The sequence below is a fragment of the Taudactylus pleione genome, unplaced genomic scaffold, assembly GCF_031769625.1.
Source record: "Taudactylus pleione unplaced genomic scaffold, aTauple2 ptg000041l, whole genome shotgun sequence".
NCBI classification, from domain to species: Eukaryota; Metazoa; Chordata; class Amphibia; order Anura; family Myobatrachidae; genus Taudactylus; species Taudactylus pleione.
This window is the reverse complement of record NW_028284443.1, coordinates 78,109,399-78,124,632: the sequence shown is the minus strand read 5'-3', so window position 1 is coordinate 78,124,632 and position 15,234 is coordinate 78,109,399. Positions and strand designations below refer to the sequence as shown.

General features: G+C 46.5%; 1 protein-coding gene across 1 annotated transcript in view; it reads left to right on the top strand.

Moving 5' to 3' along the window:
* Window positions 1-4,846: 4,846 nt before the first annotated feature.
* CACNG6 (calcium voltage-gated channel auxiliary subunit gamma 6) overlaps window positions 4,847-15,234 on the top strand; it is a 168,643-nt gene continuing 158,255 nt past the window's right edge. The window contains exon 1 of the mRNA XM_088457382.1: window positions 4,847-5,417. Within this exon, the coding sequence (XP_088313508.1) occupies window positions 5,099-5,417 (319 nt within the window). The 5' untranslated portion in view covers window positions 4,847-5,098. The remainder of the gene's footprint in view (window positions 5,418-15,234) is intronic.

Below are 15,234 nucleotides of genomic sequence, written 5' to 3'. Positions count from 1 at the left end.
TATCACTCTTCTACTGGACAAACTCTGGGCCTGATTCAGAGCCGCTCGTAAGCGGCCACTCGTTCGCTCTGAGCGATGTTCGCACAACTGCACATGCGTATGGGTCGTAGTGCGCATGCGCAAACCAGTCATTGCGGTCGGAAATCGTGTGCTCGCAAAACAGCAAGGGGCTGCTAATTTGATTGACAGAATGTACCGTTTGTGGGTGGTAACAGGGGAAGGTGCTTGAAAATGGGAGAGTGAAGATCCGAATGCAGGCGTGCCAAATGGTCAAAAGGGCATTTAATGGGAATGCATAATTAGTAAAGGCACATCATCAACCATGTCACTTGGTTATCTTTTAGCCTGAACTGCTCGCAGTGATTGCGGTAGGAAAAACCTACCACAAGCACTGCGAGCAGTTCAGATGCCTTTCGATGTTCCCGATTAATCTAATAAATACCGGAGACGACGTGTGGTGCGAACGGCAAAGGGGCATCTTTACAAAATAGCGAGCGCATTTTTCGTTCGCTCGCTCGCTCAGACATAGAGGCATCAACAAACCGCAAAGAGCGAGCACTTAATTTAAATAGCCGGCCCCTTTTTTGGAACGACCGTCCGCAAAGAGCGAACGGCTCTGAATCAGGCCCTCTGTTCCTCATGGTCTATGGCTACCGTTCCAGAGTTCACAAGTCTGCCAGCCTTTGACATATCAGCAGCAACTACTTCTTTACGGAACTTTTCCCAAATTTGGTCCCGGATTCATTCTTTGCTGTTGAAAACGTCCCATCGATATAAATTAGGGGCGGATAGGAAGAGAAGAATTGCTCCTAGCATGAAAGCAGGGGATCAGATATGGCTCTCCACCAATAACCTTCGTTTAAGGGTTCCCTCCATGAAGATTTCCCCCCCCGCTTCATCGGCCCATTTACCATCACTAAGGGAATTAGGGCCTCATTCAGAGGCGTTCGGAGGATGCAAGCGGTCACTCAGAAACTGGGCGGCCACTTGCATCCTGACCGCCCACCTCTGTTGCAGTCATTAGGCTGTGGGTTATCACCCACAGCTCTAACGACCGCTCGGGTGATGGTCTCTGACCATCGCGACCATAGGGGCTTACGACGAGACCCTAGGGTAGGGTCTCACTTGTCGTAAGCCCCGGAGAGCTTTTGGCTCTGTCAGAGCCGGAAGCTCTCCACTGACATCACTAGTGATGTCAGTGGGGCCGCCCCCAAACGGTAGACGTTCCCATGGGAATGCCTCCATTTGGGCTGCCACCCCCCCAGCCTGCCTTCCAAACGGGGCGAGCTGTCAATCAACATCGACAGCTTGGCCCTTTTGGATCGAGACCCGCTACGACCGGCGCTGTCGGTGGTAGCGGGTCTCACGCATGTGCATGACGGCGTCGGCACCGTCGTGCGCATGCTCTGTGGGGGGCCATCGACCCGGTCCGAGCGCATCGGCGCTAACGACCGGGTCTGAATGACCCCCTTAATCCTGTAGCTTACAAGCTAAGGCTACCTACTTACCTCAAGGTTCCAAACTCCTTCCACATCTCCTTACTCAAGCCACTTGCTCTTAACCAATTCTTACAAGTTCTGCCACCATCTCCCAAAGTCCAGACTGAGAGAGGGGTGGAGTTCGAGGTTAAGCAGCTCTTGGATTCTCGATTCCGTTATGGACAACTTCAGTATCTGTTGGACTGGAAGGGCTATGGCCCAGAAGAAAGATGTTGGGTGAAAGAAGGAGATGTCAATGCACCCCATCTCATTAAAAAATTTAATTTTGAAAACCCAGAGAAACCCAAGAGGAGCCCAGAGGTCACCCATATAGGAGGGGGCATTGTCATGACCAGGGCTGTGTGCTTGGAGGCAGCGGACCTTACCTGTCCAGACGCTATGTCGGGGTCCCACTGGTGGAGGTACGGGCACTTAGACATCTGCGCTGCATGCCAGGGTGTACCGGAGACATACTGTCCTGAATGCTTGTGGTGAGTCTGAGTCAGGTTTGGTGGTGCTGCAGCATGACATGGGGGCTGCCATCTTGGATTTCAGCATGTGACACATTCCAGCCAATCCAGGCAGAGCATTCAGGGAGTCTTAGCAACCAATCCTGCACTTCCTCCGGGTATTTAAGGGCTGATCTGCAGTCCTTTCATTGCCAGTGCAACATTATTCCCAGCTCTTGCTGGGTGCTAGTTCTCTGTGCTCCTTTGCTGTGTTTCCAGTCCAGTTTGCCATTATAACTCTGCTTGCTTCAGGATCCAGCTACCATCAATTACCTCCGTGTGCAGCAGTGCTTCTCCTGGCTCTCGCTCCCAGTTGGGATCCCTGGTAAAGTCCACAACATCAACGTCCCCTCTGGCTATCCAGTTACCTATAGTCAGTACCCACATGCCTTTCTGGGTAAACAGCCATCTGAGACACTCACTATCTAATGGGCCACTCATGAGCAGAACTCCTCTCAAGCCAGCGTCCTTCCAGTATCAGGAAACTGTTCTTAAACCCACTCCAGATTTCACTCTGGGTCCAAGTCCACAACCATCCATGACACAAAGAAGGGTGTTGATCACCTTCTTTTTCTACAAGCCCTTCTCCCCACTGGTATAGCACAATTGTTTCTATCCTGAATAAATTCCAACCAAATGAACCACTGACACATCCTTCCCTATGCTACCTGTTAAGGTAAAACAATACTCTGTTCTAGACCCTGGTTTCTCATTTTACAGCTCTCCTCTTATACTTGCCAACTTATGTGTCCAAGTGGCAAGTCATCATGGCCCCAACGCCACAGTGTAGTACTGTACCATGGAATGGGATTGAAATGCTGGTGGCTGTTTAGTGTCAGCCCGACAGAAGGAAATCCCGACAGTGGCAGGTAAGTCACATAACCCTCCTCTCTTCCCCCCTAACCCTCCCTTAGGGGTGCCTAACCCTAAATTCACGGGGTGGTTCCTAACCCTAAGTCCCCCCCGAGGGTGCCTAAACTTAAAATCCCTCCCCTGCACCCTAAACCTAACCCTCTTGGGGGGTGTATGACCCTAACCTCCCCCCAGGGGCACCTAACCTTAACCTCCCCTTCCCCTAGCCTAATACTAACCCTCCCAGGGGAGTGCCTAAGTCTCCCCGGGGTTGCCTAAACCTAACCTCCCCCCCGCAGCTAAGTACGGACTCCCCTTAATCGGTCCGGTGTACTTCGACACTCCAGAGTCGGGATGAACATAGGCGTCGGTATTTCGACGCCTATCTTCTGTCCCTTGCCGGTCTTCTGGTGTCGGGATATAGACCGGCGGCATTTAGTCCGCCGGTCTATTAACTACATCCCCTGTACCATGAATAGCAGTTTCACGCTGCAGAGGGCTGTATTGTGATGGCAAGTTTATCAGCAGATCACGTGATCAATTCCCCATTTCATCCCACTTCATTAAGGACACAGCTGGAATCTGGGTGGCTTATCTCCTCTCCTGGGAGCTAGAGAACGCTTTTAAATTCAGGAGTTTCCCTGACATTACAAATTAGTATGCAAATATAAATTAAGCTGCATAGAGCCTGATGTAGAGTTCCACGTTTTGTGGAAGGATCTTGTGTGTTTTCACACTGCACATGGTCTGAAGCAACTATGGATGATTCAGAATCATAGTGAACGCAGTCACATCTCTATTTGTAGCTGAAGAGACGTAACTACTGTAAGTGGCAATGGGGTATTTGCATGAAGGCTAAGTTTACTGATGGCATGTTGACGGAACTATAAGCTTTGCAGAGTTGTGCGTACATAGAGATCTGTCTTTTTCAGGTGGATTTCTTGCACCAAGGACAGGGCTAATGCAAGTGCACATTGATAATGATGTACGGGTACAGGACATGCAGTTGCATACTGTAGATGAGACCAACTTTACATCATCCCCAGGATGTCCAACCAACCAATAATATGACAGTCATAAAATGTCTCCCTTTTGGATGTGAGGCACAAAATCCAAGTTAAAAAACAGCTTATGCTCCCCTATCGATGACATCTGTCAGAGTAAAGATGATTTGTGCATTCGAACAGGTAAAGCATATGTAAATATATATATTTTGATGATTAATCTTGTTACAGAATCAGCATAGCAATATACTTCAGCATCAGCGAAGAGGGAGAGAGAGGAGCTATAGATAAATCTGTTGGATTGAAAATGTACCCAATTATTCTGGTTTGCATTTCTGTATAACTAGACTGGGTTACGCTGTAGGCGTTTTTGCTTCTGACAGTGCTCTAGTGAGCTGCCTAGCGAGTTTGTCAGAGCACATACACTTTTAACTACACAGACACAATGAAAGCTATTTCTTTCTATCGTAGGCACAGGTTTTCCCTGCAGTATTCTGCACAGAGAGTTCTCCGTAAAACATTCCGCTTGTCCTTCCTTGCCATCAATAAATAATTTGCTAAGAGTCGTCTTGGAAGCAATCAGCCAAGATGTTTACTTGTAGTTATTTCAAGCAGCAGGTTTTAGCGTTCCGCAGGATTCCAGGTTTAGCACTTAGGTATTAGGGATCAGTCTGTCCAAATACATTGTACAAAACTGCACAAAATTAGGCCTTACTGAGCCCTAAAGAAGCTACTGAATAATATCCATGATTTGTACTCTACTGAAGGAATCTGATATCGCAATAACATCTAGCACAAAGAACATGCAGCACAGATATGGATGATACAGCAAAAGCTAGGACAGTTGCACATATTATTCAGGGCTGAACTGTGATAAGTTAACTTAATTTTGTTGTAGCCTCATTCTGATCTCCGACGCCTGTGCATGAGGCAAGTGCCTTTAAGGGAACCTTAAAATAACAGCTCTGCCTGGGAGATCTGATGAATGTAACAGGTGCAGAGATTATTTCCAGGCCATGTGTGTGCGTCTATGTGTAACAGCAAGAGGGGGAGAGCGAAAGCAGAAAGGGGGAGAGCACATTGATGTCCCTGCTGCGTCTCTGTAGCCTGTGTAACTTACAGCAGATTGGCTTTCAGCAACCTTAATAATAACAGAAAAGAGAAGGAAGACCGGAGAAAGGGAAGAAGAGGGTGGAAACCATACTGGTTATTTAAATCAATTCTCTTAGTGGAAGGAAGAAGCCTAGCTACACAAATGATGTGGCCTAATTTTTTCATGCAAGAGGAGGAGCAGCGTTTCTCTGGAAGAGGTAGAGGACAGCGTGGAAAGGGCTTGACTGATGCACAAGAGGGCAAAATCAAACTGGCCTTTTTTGTGGCCCTTGTAGGGGTAACCCTTTCTGTGCTTGCAGTTGGGACAGAGTTCTGGGTGGAGGTGAATACGTATAAGCAGAACCACAGTATGACATGTGAGGCTGCCCATTTCGGGCTATGGAAGTTCTGCTACAAGAAACTGTGGGTCGGAGATGTGGATGAATACCGAGCAACCTGTGGCCCTGCAGAGCTCCCTGGAGGTAAAGTGCTGTCATTATGTATTGTAGTTGTAATGTTTGCCTAGAAGATAGCACACAACTTGCTGCAGGGCATAGCAAAGTTCAGAGCTACTGTAAGTGCAACAGATGCACAAGAAATATAGATCTGAGCAGACTAATCTTCCTCAGAGAGCTTCAGGGGCTCTCAGATGTGAGAAGATGGTCTCTAAATGGAGACAAAGAAGACATTTTAGTTTTTCTTTTTTTTCTAAATTATCATTCTTGTTTAATTTCTGCATTAGCCATCTAGTGTCATTATTATCTAACAGCGATGGCTAATGTCCAAAATGCCTGTGGCTGTTACTGTATGTGGATGTTAGGCATGCTGTGATAAGGGTGGTTACAGGTGCTAATGTTAGGTTGCAGACAATGATTTGGCAGTTTATTAATAGAATAAAAAAATGTTACATTTGAAATACAGTAACAAAGATATGTGGAATAATAAATTTATGAATTAAAACGTATAAGTATGAGAAAACGTTGGCATGTTCAAAATCATAATCAAAGTATTTTGGCATATGTAGCAGCATTATGTTAAGTATAATAATGCTGAATAAAATATATATAAATATATATATATATATATTTATATATTGCATATCGCTTATGCCTACACTAGTCAGACTTCTTACAGTGTGGCTTTTGTTGACATTGTTTTGCAGTTTGGTGGTCCATGAACTCATATCAAATACGCCCGCTATAAGGGGCATATGTATCAAAGCTTGATGTGAGATAAAATTGTGAAATATAATTCACCAACTAATAAGCTCCAAATCATTTCTTAAACACAGCCTGCAAAATGTAAGTTAGAAGCTGATTGGTTGGTGATATATCTCACAATTTTATCTCACATCAAGCTTTGATACATATGCCCCTATGTATTTAGTTTTTACCACTATAAATGTTTAATTTGGATTGTTTCCGTACAGTACTCAGACAATTTCATATAGAAGATCAGAATACTGTAAGTGGAAATAGCATTGTATGATTATTGAACTGCATTATAGACATAATGAAAAGGGTGATTTTTGAGAACTGAAAAAATATCAGGTCATAGAAATGATCTGATTTTTAAAACAGGGACCTAAGCATTAAACCTTAACAGTTGCTATGATAAAATATTTTCTTTTTCATATTCATTAGCCTAAAATATGTTTCCCCACCAACATTTGCCAGTAAAGATGTTCTAATGACGAATGATCTTGGCTAATATACTTGGAAATGCTACTTTTAATGGTACATAAGCAGCTGTTTTTTCATTGACAAACAAATGCGCTTATGCGCACAAATATATTTGCCAGGTTATTTAGTTGTAGATCTCACCAAACTGCATCATACAGTACTTGTTACAGACGTCTGAATATTTGTGATCATTTAAAAGTGTTGTAAAATGTCAGGGTCAGAACGTCTTATAATTTATTACTACCACAGGCAATAATCCAACTGAATGAGAGGGGTATGTGAAATGCATCATGCTTTAATACTTCTCTTTATTAACTTAGGGATGTGGTTTATGCAAAATATATGTGGACATTGTACTAAACAATCTTCTATCCTTCATGTTCAACGTACACCACGGAGACCATTGCCTTGTGGCTAGTGTACAAAACAAAGCCTAGTCTCTGGCGATATGTATACAAAACAGGGCCTACTCTCTGGTGGCCCAGTGTACAATACAGAGCCCATTACCTAGTGACCAATACTTTTAACATTCATTTGTGATACTCTGTGCCCATATATAGCCCAGTCCCTGGGGGCCCAGGTAGTCCTGTAGAGAAGTGGAAAACAAGACAAAGACAGCACAATGAGGGGCGCACCAAATACTAAATGTGTATATACAAATAGCAGCTCACCTATGGATAGGCTAATCCATTTGCTAGGCAGAGAAAATAAAGGAACAGGGAGCGCTACTTTGTATAGCAATAATGAACCTGAATAGGTTGAAAATTAGATGATGTAATATCTTGATAGATTAAAATTAGGGGTGTGCACCGGCCACTTTTCGTGTTTTGTGTTTTGGTTTTGGATCTGGATCTTTCTTCGTGTTTTGGATCTGGATTGGTTTTGCCAAAACCACCCTTCCGTGTTTTGGGTTCTGGGTTTTGTGTTTTGGATCTGTATTTTTTTTAAAAAAAGCATAAAAACAGCTAAAATCACAGAATTTGTAGGTTTTTCTGCTCCTATGCTATTATTAACCTCAATAACCTTAATTTCCACTCATTTCCAGTCTATTCTGAACACCTCACACCTCACAATAGTGTTTTTATGTCCAAAACGTTGCACCGAGGTAGCTGGATGACTATGCTAAGCGACACGAGTGGGCGGCACAAACACGTGACCCATCTAGGCGTGAAACTGCAGTGGCAGACAGGATGGCAGTTTGAAAAACTAGGCCCCAAACTGTACATAATGCAAAGAAAAAAAAGAGGTGCAAGATGGAATTGTCCTTGGGCCCTCCCACCCACCCTTATGTTGTATAAACAGGACATGCACACTTTAACAAACCAATCATTTCAGCGCCAGGGTCTGCCACACAACTGTGGCTGAAATGATTGGTTCGTTTGGGCCCCCACAAAACAAGCTGGCAATTAATGTGTCCCTGCACAAACTGGCTCTATGGAGGCAAGATGTCATCCTCATCCTCCTCATCCACCGATTCCTCACCCTCTTCAGTGTGTACATCCTCATCCTCACAAAGTATTAACTCGTCCCCACTTGAATCCACCACCACAGGTCCCTCTGTACCTTCTGGAGGCTGGTCTCCCTGGAAGAGCTGATAATTCATTTTGATGAACATCATCTTCTCCACATTCTGTGGAAGCAACCTCCTACGCCTTTCGCTGACAAGGTTCCCGGCTGCACTAAACACTCTTTCGGAGTACACACTGGAGGGGGGGCAACTCAGGTAAAATAGAGCCAGTTTGTACAGGGGCCTCCAAATTGCCTCTTTTTCCTGCCAGTACAGGTATGGACTGTCTGCCATGCCTACTTGGATGCTGTCACCGATGTAATCCTCCACCATTCTGTCAATGGTGACAGTATCATATGCAGTGACAGTAGACATGTCAGAAATTGTTGCCAGGTCCTTCAGTCCGGACCAGATGTCCAAACTTGGTCCTGCCTGCCCTGCATCACCGCCAGCGGGTTGCTTAGGATACCTAAGTTTTTTCCTGGCAGCCCCAGTTGCAGGAGAAAATGAAGAAGGAGCCGTTGACGTGTCACGTTCCGCTTCAGCTGACAGTGTGTTCACCAGCAGGTCTTTGCACCTCTGCAGGCTTGTGTCGGCCGGAAAGAGAGACACCACATAGGCTTTAAACCTAGGATCGAGCACGGTGGCCAAAACGTAGTGGTCTGATTTCAACAGATTGACCACCCTGGAATCCTGGCAAAGCGAATGAAGGGCTTCATCCACAAGTCCCACATGCCGAGCGGAATCGCTCCGTCTTAGCTCCTCCTTCACTTTCTCCAGCTGCTTCTGCAAAAGCCTGATGAGGGGAATGACCTGACTCAAGCTGGCAGTGTCTGAACTGACTTCACGTGTGGCAAGTTCGAAGGGCTGGAGAACCTTGCACAACACGGAAATCATTCTCCACTGCGCTTGAGTCAGGTGCATACCCCCTCCTTTGCCTATGTCATAGGTGGATGTATAGGCTTGTATGGCCTTTTGCTGCTCCTCCATCCTCTGAAGCATATAGAGGGTTGAGTTCCACCGCGTCACAACCTCTTGCTTCAGGTGATGGCGGGGCAGGTTCAAGAGTGTTTGCTGGCGCTCCAGTCTTCGGCACGCAGTCGCTGAATGGCGAAAGTGGCCAGAAATTTTTCGGGCCACCCAAAGCGTCTCCTGCACGCCCCTGTCGCTTTTCAGAAAATTCTGCACCACCAAGTTTATTGTGTGAGCAAAACATGGGACGTGCTGGAATTTGCCCAGATGTAATGCCCGCACAATATTGGTGGCGTTGTCAGATATCACAAATCCCCAGGAGAGTCTAAGTGGGGTAAGCCACTGGTGATACACAGCGTAGCCTGCCTTGTAACGAGCTGGCATTTCTGAGATGCTGCTACTGGTGACGCTGCTGCTGTTGCTGCGTAAGGTGATACATCTACCCAGTGGGCTGTCACAGTCATATAGTCCTTAGTCTGCCCTGTTCCACTTGTCCACATGTCCGTGGTTAAGTGGACATTGTGTACAACGGCATTTTTCAGGACACTGAGGACACTTTTTCTGACGTTTCTGTACAGTCTCGGTATCGCCCGCCTAGTGAAGTGGAATCTAGACGGGATTTGGAACCGGGGACACACTACCTCCATCAATTGTCTAAATCCCACTGCACTAATGGCGGATACCGGACGCACGTCTAACACCAACATAGCAGTCAAGGCCTCAGTTATACGTTTTGCTTCAGGATGACTGCTGTCGTACTTCATCCTCCTCGCTAAGGACTGTTGGAGGGTCAATTGTTTAGTAAAAGTAGTGGTGTTCCTACTTCCTCTCTGGGATGATGAACGACTCCCAGCAGCAGCAACAGCAGCAGCGGCAGCAGTAGGCGTAGCAATGCAGGATCCTCCGGAGGAATCCCGGATAGGAGAGTCAGTCATGCCAGTGACATGGCCTGCAGGACTACTTCCGATCCTAACTAAGGAGGAAATTGACGAGGAGGGAGTTGACGGTGTGGTTTGCAGGCGCTTGGATACAACAGGACAACGGGATTTAGGTGTCCCTGGACTGCTTACGGTCTTAGCCAAAGTTTCTGAACTTGACAGTAACTTTTTATGAACGCGCTGCAGGTGCCGTATAAGGGAGGATGTTCCTAGGTGGTTGACGTCCCTACCCCTACTTATTTCACCTTTACATATGGTACATATGGCAAGACAGTTGTTGTCCGGATTTGGATAGAAATATTGCCAGACCAAAGAGGTGGAATGTTTGGTCTTCTGCCCAGGCATGACCGTGATGGGCTTTTTCATCCCACGGACAACAACTGTCTCCCCCGGAGCCTGATTTAAACAAACCACATCACCATCAGAATCCTCCTCGCCAACTTCCTCCTCAGCGCCAGCTACACCAGTATCCTCATCCTGTTGTACTTCAACAGTGACATCTTCAATTTGCATATCAGCAAGTGGACTGTGGGTGCTCCTTTCAGCACTTGCAGGGGGCGTGCAAATGGTGGAAAGAGCCACCTCTTCCCGTCCAGTGCTGGGAAGGTCAGGCATCGCAACCACCACCACACTTGGACTCTCCTTGGGGATTTGTGATATCTTCTTAGAAAGCACAGTTCTTCGCTGTGCTTTTGCCAGCTTAACTCTTTTGATTTTTTTAGTGGGAGGAGGGCTTCCATCGTCATGTGAAGCTGAACCACTAGTCATGAACATACTAGGGATCGACCTTAGCCGTTCCTTGCCACTCCGTGTCGTAAATGGCATATTGGCAAGTTTACGTTTCTCTTCAGCTGATTTAAATGTCTTTTTCAAGGTCATTTTCCTGAACTTTGCCATTTGGGATTGTATGTGCCCTCTACTATGACATTGGGCATCGGCCTTGGCAGACGACGTTGATGGCATGTTATCGTCTATGTCATGACTAGTGGCAGCAGCTTCAGCACTAGGAGGAAGTGGTTCTTGATCTTTCTCTATTTTATTTTTATCGGAGAAAGTTTGGTCCTCCATTTATGTTATATCGATTTGATATATACGTGCGGCTAAACACAGAAAATAATTTTTTTTTGGGTTTGGACTGGAGTGTACTTTGTGGGTTACAGCACCCTTTAACGGTCAAGCCAGCCAGCCCTTTACTTATGACACAGGCGCACGCTTGGCACTACTTTGTTGATGCACGTGCGGCTACTGCGCACACAATTCACAAACACAGAAAATAATTTTTTTTTGGTTTGGACTGGAGTGTACTTTCGGGGGTTACAGCACCCTTAACGGTCAAGCCAGCCGGCCCTTTACTTATGACACAGGCGCACGCTTGGCACTACTTTGTTGATGCACGTGCGGCTACTGCGCACACAATTCACAAACACAGAAAATAATTTTTTTTTTGGTTTGGACTGGAGTGTATTTTCGGGGGTTACAGCACCCTTTAACGGTCAAGCCAGCCGGCCCTTTACTTATGACACAGGCGCACGCTTGGCACTACTTTGTTGATGCACGTGCGGCTACTGCGCACACAATTCACAAACACAGAAAATAATTTTTTTTTGGTTTGGACTGGAGTGTACTTTCGGGGGTTACAGCACCCTTAACGGTCAAGCCAGCCGGCCCTTTACTTATGACACAGGCGCACGCTTGGCACTACTTTGTTGATGCACGTGCGGCTACTGCGCACACAATTCACAAACACAGAAAATAATTTTTTTTTTGGTTTGGACTGGAGTGTACTTTCGGGGGTTACAGCACCCTTAACGGTCAAGCCAGCCGGCCCTTTACTTATGACACAGGCGCACGCTTGGCACTACTTTGTTGATGCACGTGCGGCTACTGCGCACACAATTCACAAACACAGAAAATAATTTTTTTTTGGTTTGGACTGGAGTGTACTTTCGGGGGTTACAGCACCCTTTAACGGTCAAGCCAGCCGGCCCTTTACTTATGACACAGGCGCACGCTTGGCACTACTTTGTTGATGCACGTGCGGCTACTGCGCACACAATTCACAAACACAGAAAATAATTTTTTTTTTGGTTTGGACTGGAGTGTACTTTCGGGGGTTACAGCACCCTTAACGGTCAAGCCAGCCGGCCCTTTACTTATGACACAGGCGCACGCTTGGCACTACTGTGTTGATGCACGTGCGGCTACTGCGCACACAATTCACAAACACAGAAAATAATTTTTTTTTTGGTTTGGACTGGAGTGTACTTTCGGGGGTTACAGCACCCTTAACGGTCAAGCCAGCCGGCCCTTTACTTATGACACAGGCGCACGCTTGGCACTACTTTGTTGATGCACGTGCGGCTACTGCGCACACAATTCACAAACACAGAAAATAATTTTTTTTTGGTTTGGACTGGAGTGTACTTTCGGGGGTTACAGCACCCTTTAACGGTCAAGCCAGCCGGCCCTTTACTTATGACACAGGCGCACGCTTGGCACTACTTTGTTGATGCACGTGCGGCTACTGCGCACACAATTCACAAACACAGAAAATATATTATATTTTTAGCACTTGGGGGGAGCACCCCTGATGGACAGAGCACCCCCTGGACAACACTACAGCACCTCTTTAGGACTGGGACACTGCACAGGACTTTGGAGTGGACACAGCCCCTATGGAGAACTGACTGCACAACACAGTCCAGCCAGCCCCTATGGACTTTGAAGTAGTGGACACAGCCCCTATTAACAACAGCAGCACAGCACAACACAGCCAGCCCCTATGGACTTTGAAGTAGTGGACAACAGCAGCACTACACTACACTACACTACACAGCCCTAACTCCCACCCTCCCTCTTCACTGTCCACAGCCGAGTGAGAAAATGGCGCCGACGTGGGTACCTTATATAGGATCCAAAACCCGCGAGACTCGGAAGGCGGGAAGATGACGTTTTGCCTCGATTTCAGAATCCGAGTCAGGCGGGAAAAGTCGAGCCTGACTCGGATCGGACTCGGATCGGGGGGGCTCGGGGGGGTTCGGATTTCAGAAATCCGAACCCGCTCACCCCTAATTAAAATAAACACATAAATTAAAAAAAATGATCTAAAAATATATAGACATAATATAGTACATTGACACTGGTAATGGACCAATTAATCAACAGTTGATAGAATAATATACATGCATGAATTATAGTAAATAATAATGATAAATTAATTTGATTATTGGTAATCAATCTAATAAGACATGTGCTTAATAGTCACAGTTCATCCCGGCCGGGGAAAAAAAAAATAGTGTGAATAAAAAGGTATACCTCTTGCGTAACTTTGGCGATGATGAGTACTCAGATATGTGATACCAATTCAGAACAAATGTTAGTAATTCAATGGAAAGCTGTGTCTCACATAGGGATGACCGTGATGATGGTGAACAGCTTAGCCCATAAGCATCAGATGTATGCTGTCTGCCAAGGTGTAAAAAGTCACGGCAATGGTCCTGTGTGGAACAGCAAGCCGCCTGGTATAAAGGGTCTCCCGCAACTTGTGTGCCGTGTGTGCTGATGCAGGGCCGAAACTCGGATTTTTGTCACCAGGGGCAAGACAGTAATTTTGCGCCCCCCATGTAATTCCCCCTGCAGTAGTGCCCATATTGTAATGCCCCCATAGTAATGCCCATATGTTAATACCCCCAGAGTAATGCCCCTGTAGTGCCCACCATACAGTAATGCCCCTGTAGTGCCCATGCTCCCATATTAATGCCCCTGTAGTGCCCATGCTTTCATAGTAATGCCCCTGTATTGCCCATGCTCTCATAGTAATGCCCCTGTATTGCCCATGCCCCCATAGTAATATCCCTGTAGTGCCCTTACAGTAATGCCCCTGTAGTGCTCATGCCCCCACAGTAATGCCCCTGTGGTAATGCCCCTGTAGTGCCCATGCCCCAATAGTAATGCCCCTGTAGTGCTCATGCCCCATTAGTAATGCCCCTTATTACCTATGCCCCCATAGTAATGCCCCTGTGGTAATGCCCCTGCCCCCATAATAATGCCCCTGTAGTGCAGCTTATTAAAAAAAAAAAATACTTACCTTGAACCCCGCTCCTGCATCCAGCGTCGCGTCCGGTCCGCCGGCTGGTCCTTGGAACTACGGGGGAGATGTCATGATGTCTCCCCCATAGTGCCCGTGGGGAGAGCTGGAAGCTGGAGTTCGGGAGAGAACTCCAGCCTCCGGCTCCGGCTACACCGCGTCGCTGCAGAGAAGGAGCCGGGCGCCCGCTGGTAATAAATATTACCAGCGGACGTCCGGCTTGGAGCCTCTCTGCAGCGTCGGGCTGGAGGTCACTGGCACCAGGTACCGCGGCTCACCCGGTGCACGTGCACCTCCAGCCCCCCCCTAGTTGCGGCCCTGGCTGATGCCCAGCACTGTGGAGCGGTCTCCCACAGCACGTGCACTGGCCGTGCAGGTGCTCTGTGTGTAGCGGCAGTCGGGCAGCTGTTCTGAGTGGCAGGAATAGACGTGGTGTCTGGAATGTCCTGCCGCGTCTGCCGGTCTCCTACACTTGTGCAAAAATGTGGTTCTAGGTGGCAAAGGAGACCGTGATGTGCGGGTTGCAAGGAAAGTGGATCTGGCAATCAGACCGGTCCGATGATGAGAGTCCTGTCCTAACGCGTTTCTCAGCTCCAAATACTGGCCGTTTCCTCAGAGGCAATGTGTAGAGAAGTGGATCTCAACACAGGGTTCTAGTAATGATCAGTGTTCTAGTAATGATCAGGGGTACTTGAATAATTGACTGTATTGATTGGACGTCCAGGTAATAATTAGACACATGGGGAATGCAGTGTCCTAGGAATATATACTGTAACCTAATTTGTTACTGTAGGATTCTGATAAGAAAATGAAAATCTAAAAAATCTATCCCTGTATTCATGTAAAATATATATAGACTATAGTTTTATTGTCAATTTAAATTATTTTTTACCCCATATATTGTAATATGTGAGAAATATCAATGAAAAAATAATTACATTACATAAGTATATTTTTAAAAAAAAATCTTGTTAATAGCACATTTATTCCACTTATATACAGTATAACGGCATCTGAACATTTGATCTATAGCAATTATATGAATTCGAAATGTTGCAAATGTTAGTTGTGCACAGCAGCGGCTCCTGCCCTCTTACCTGAGGGGGCTGCCGC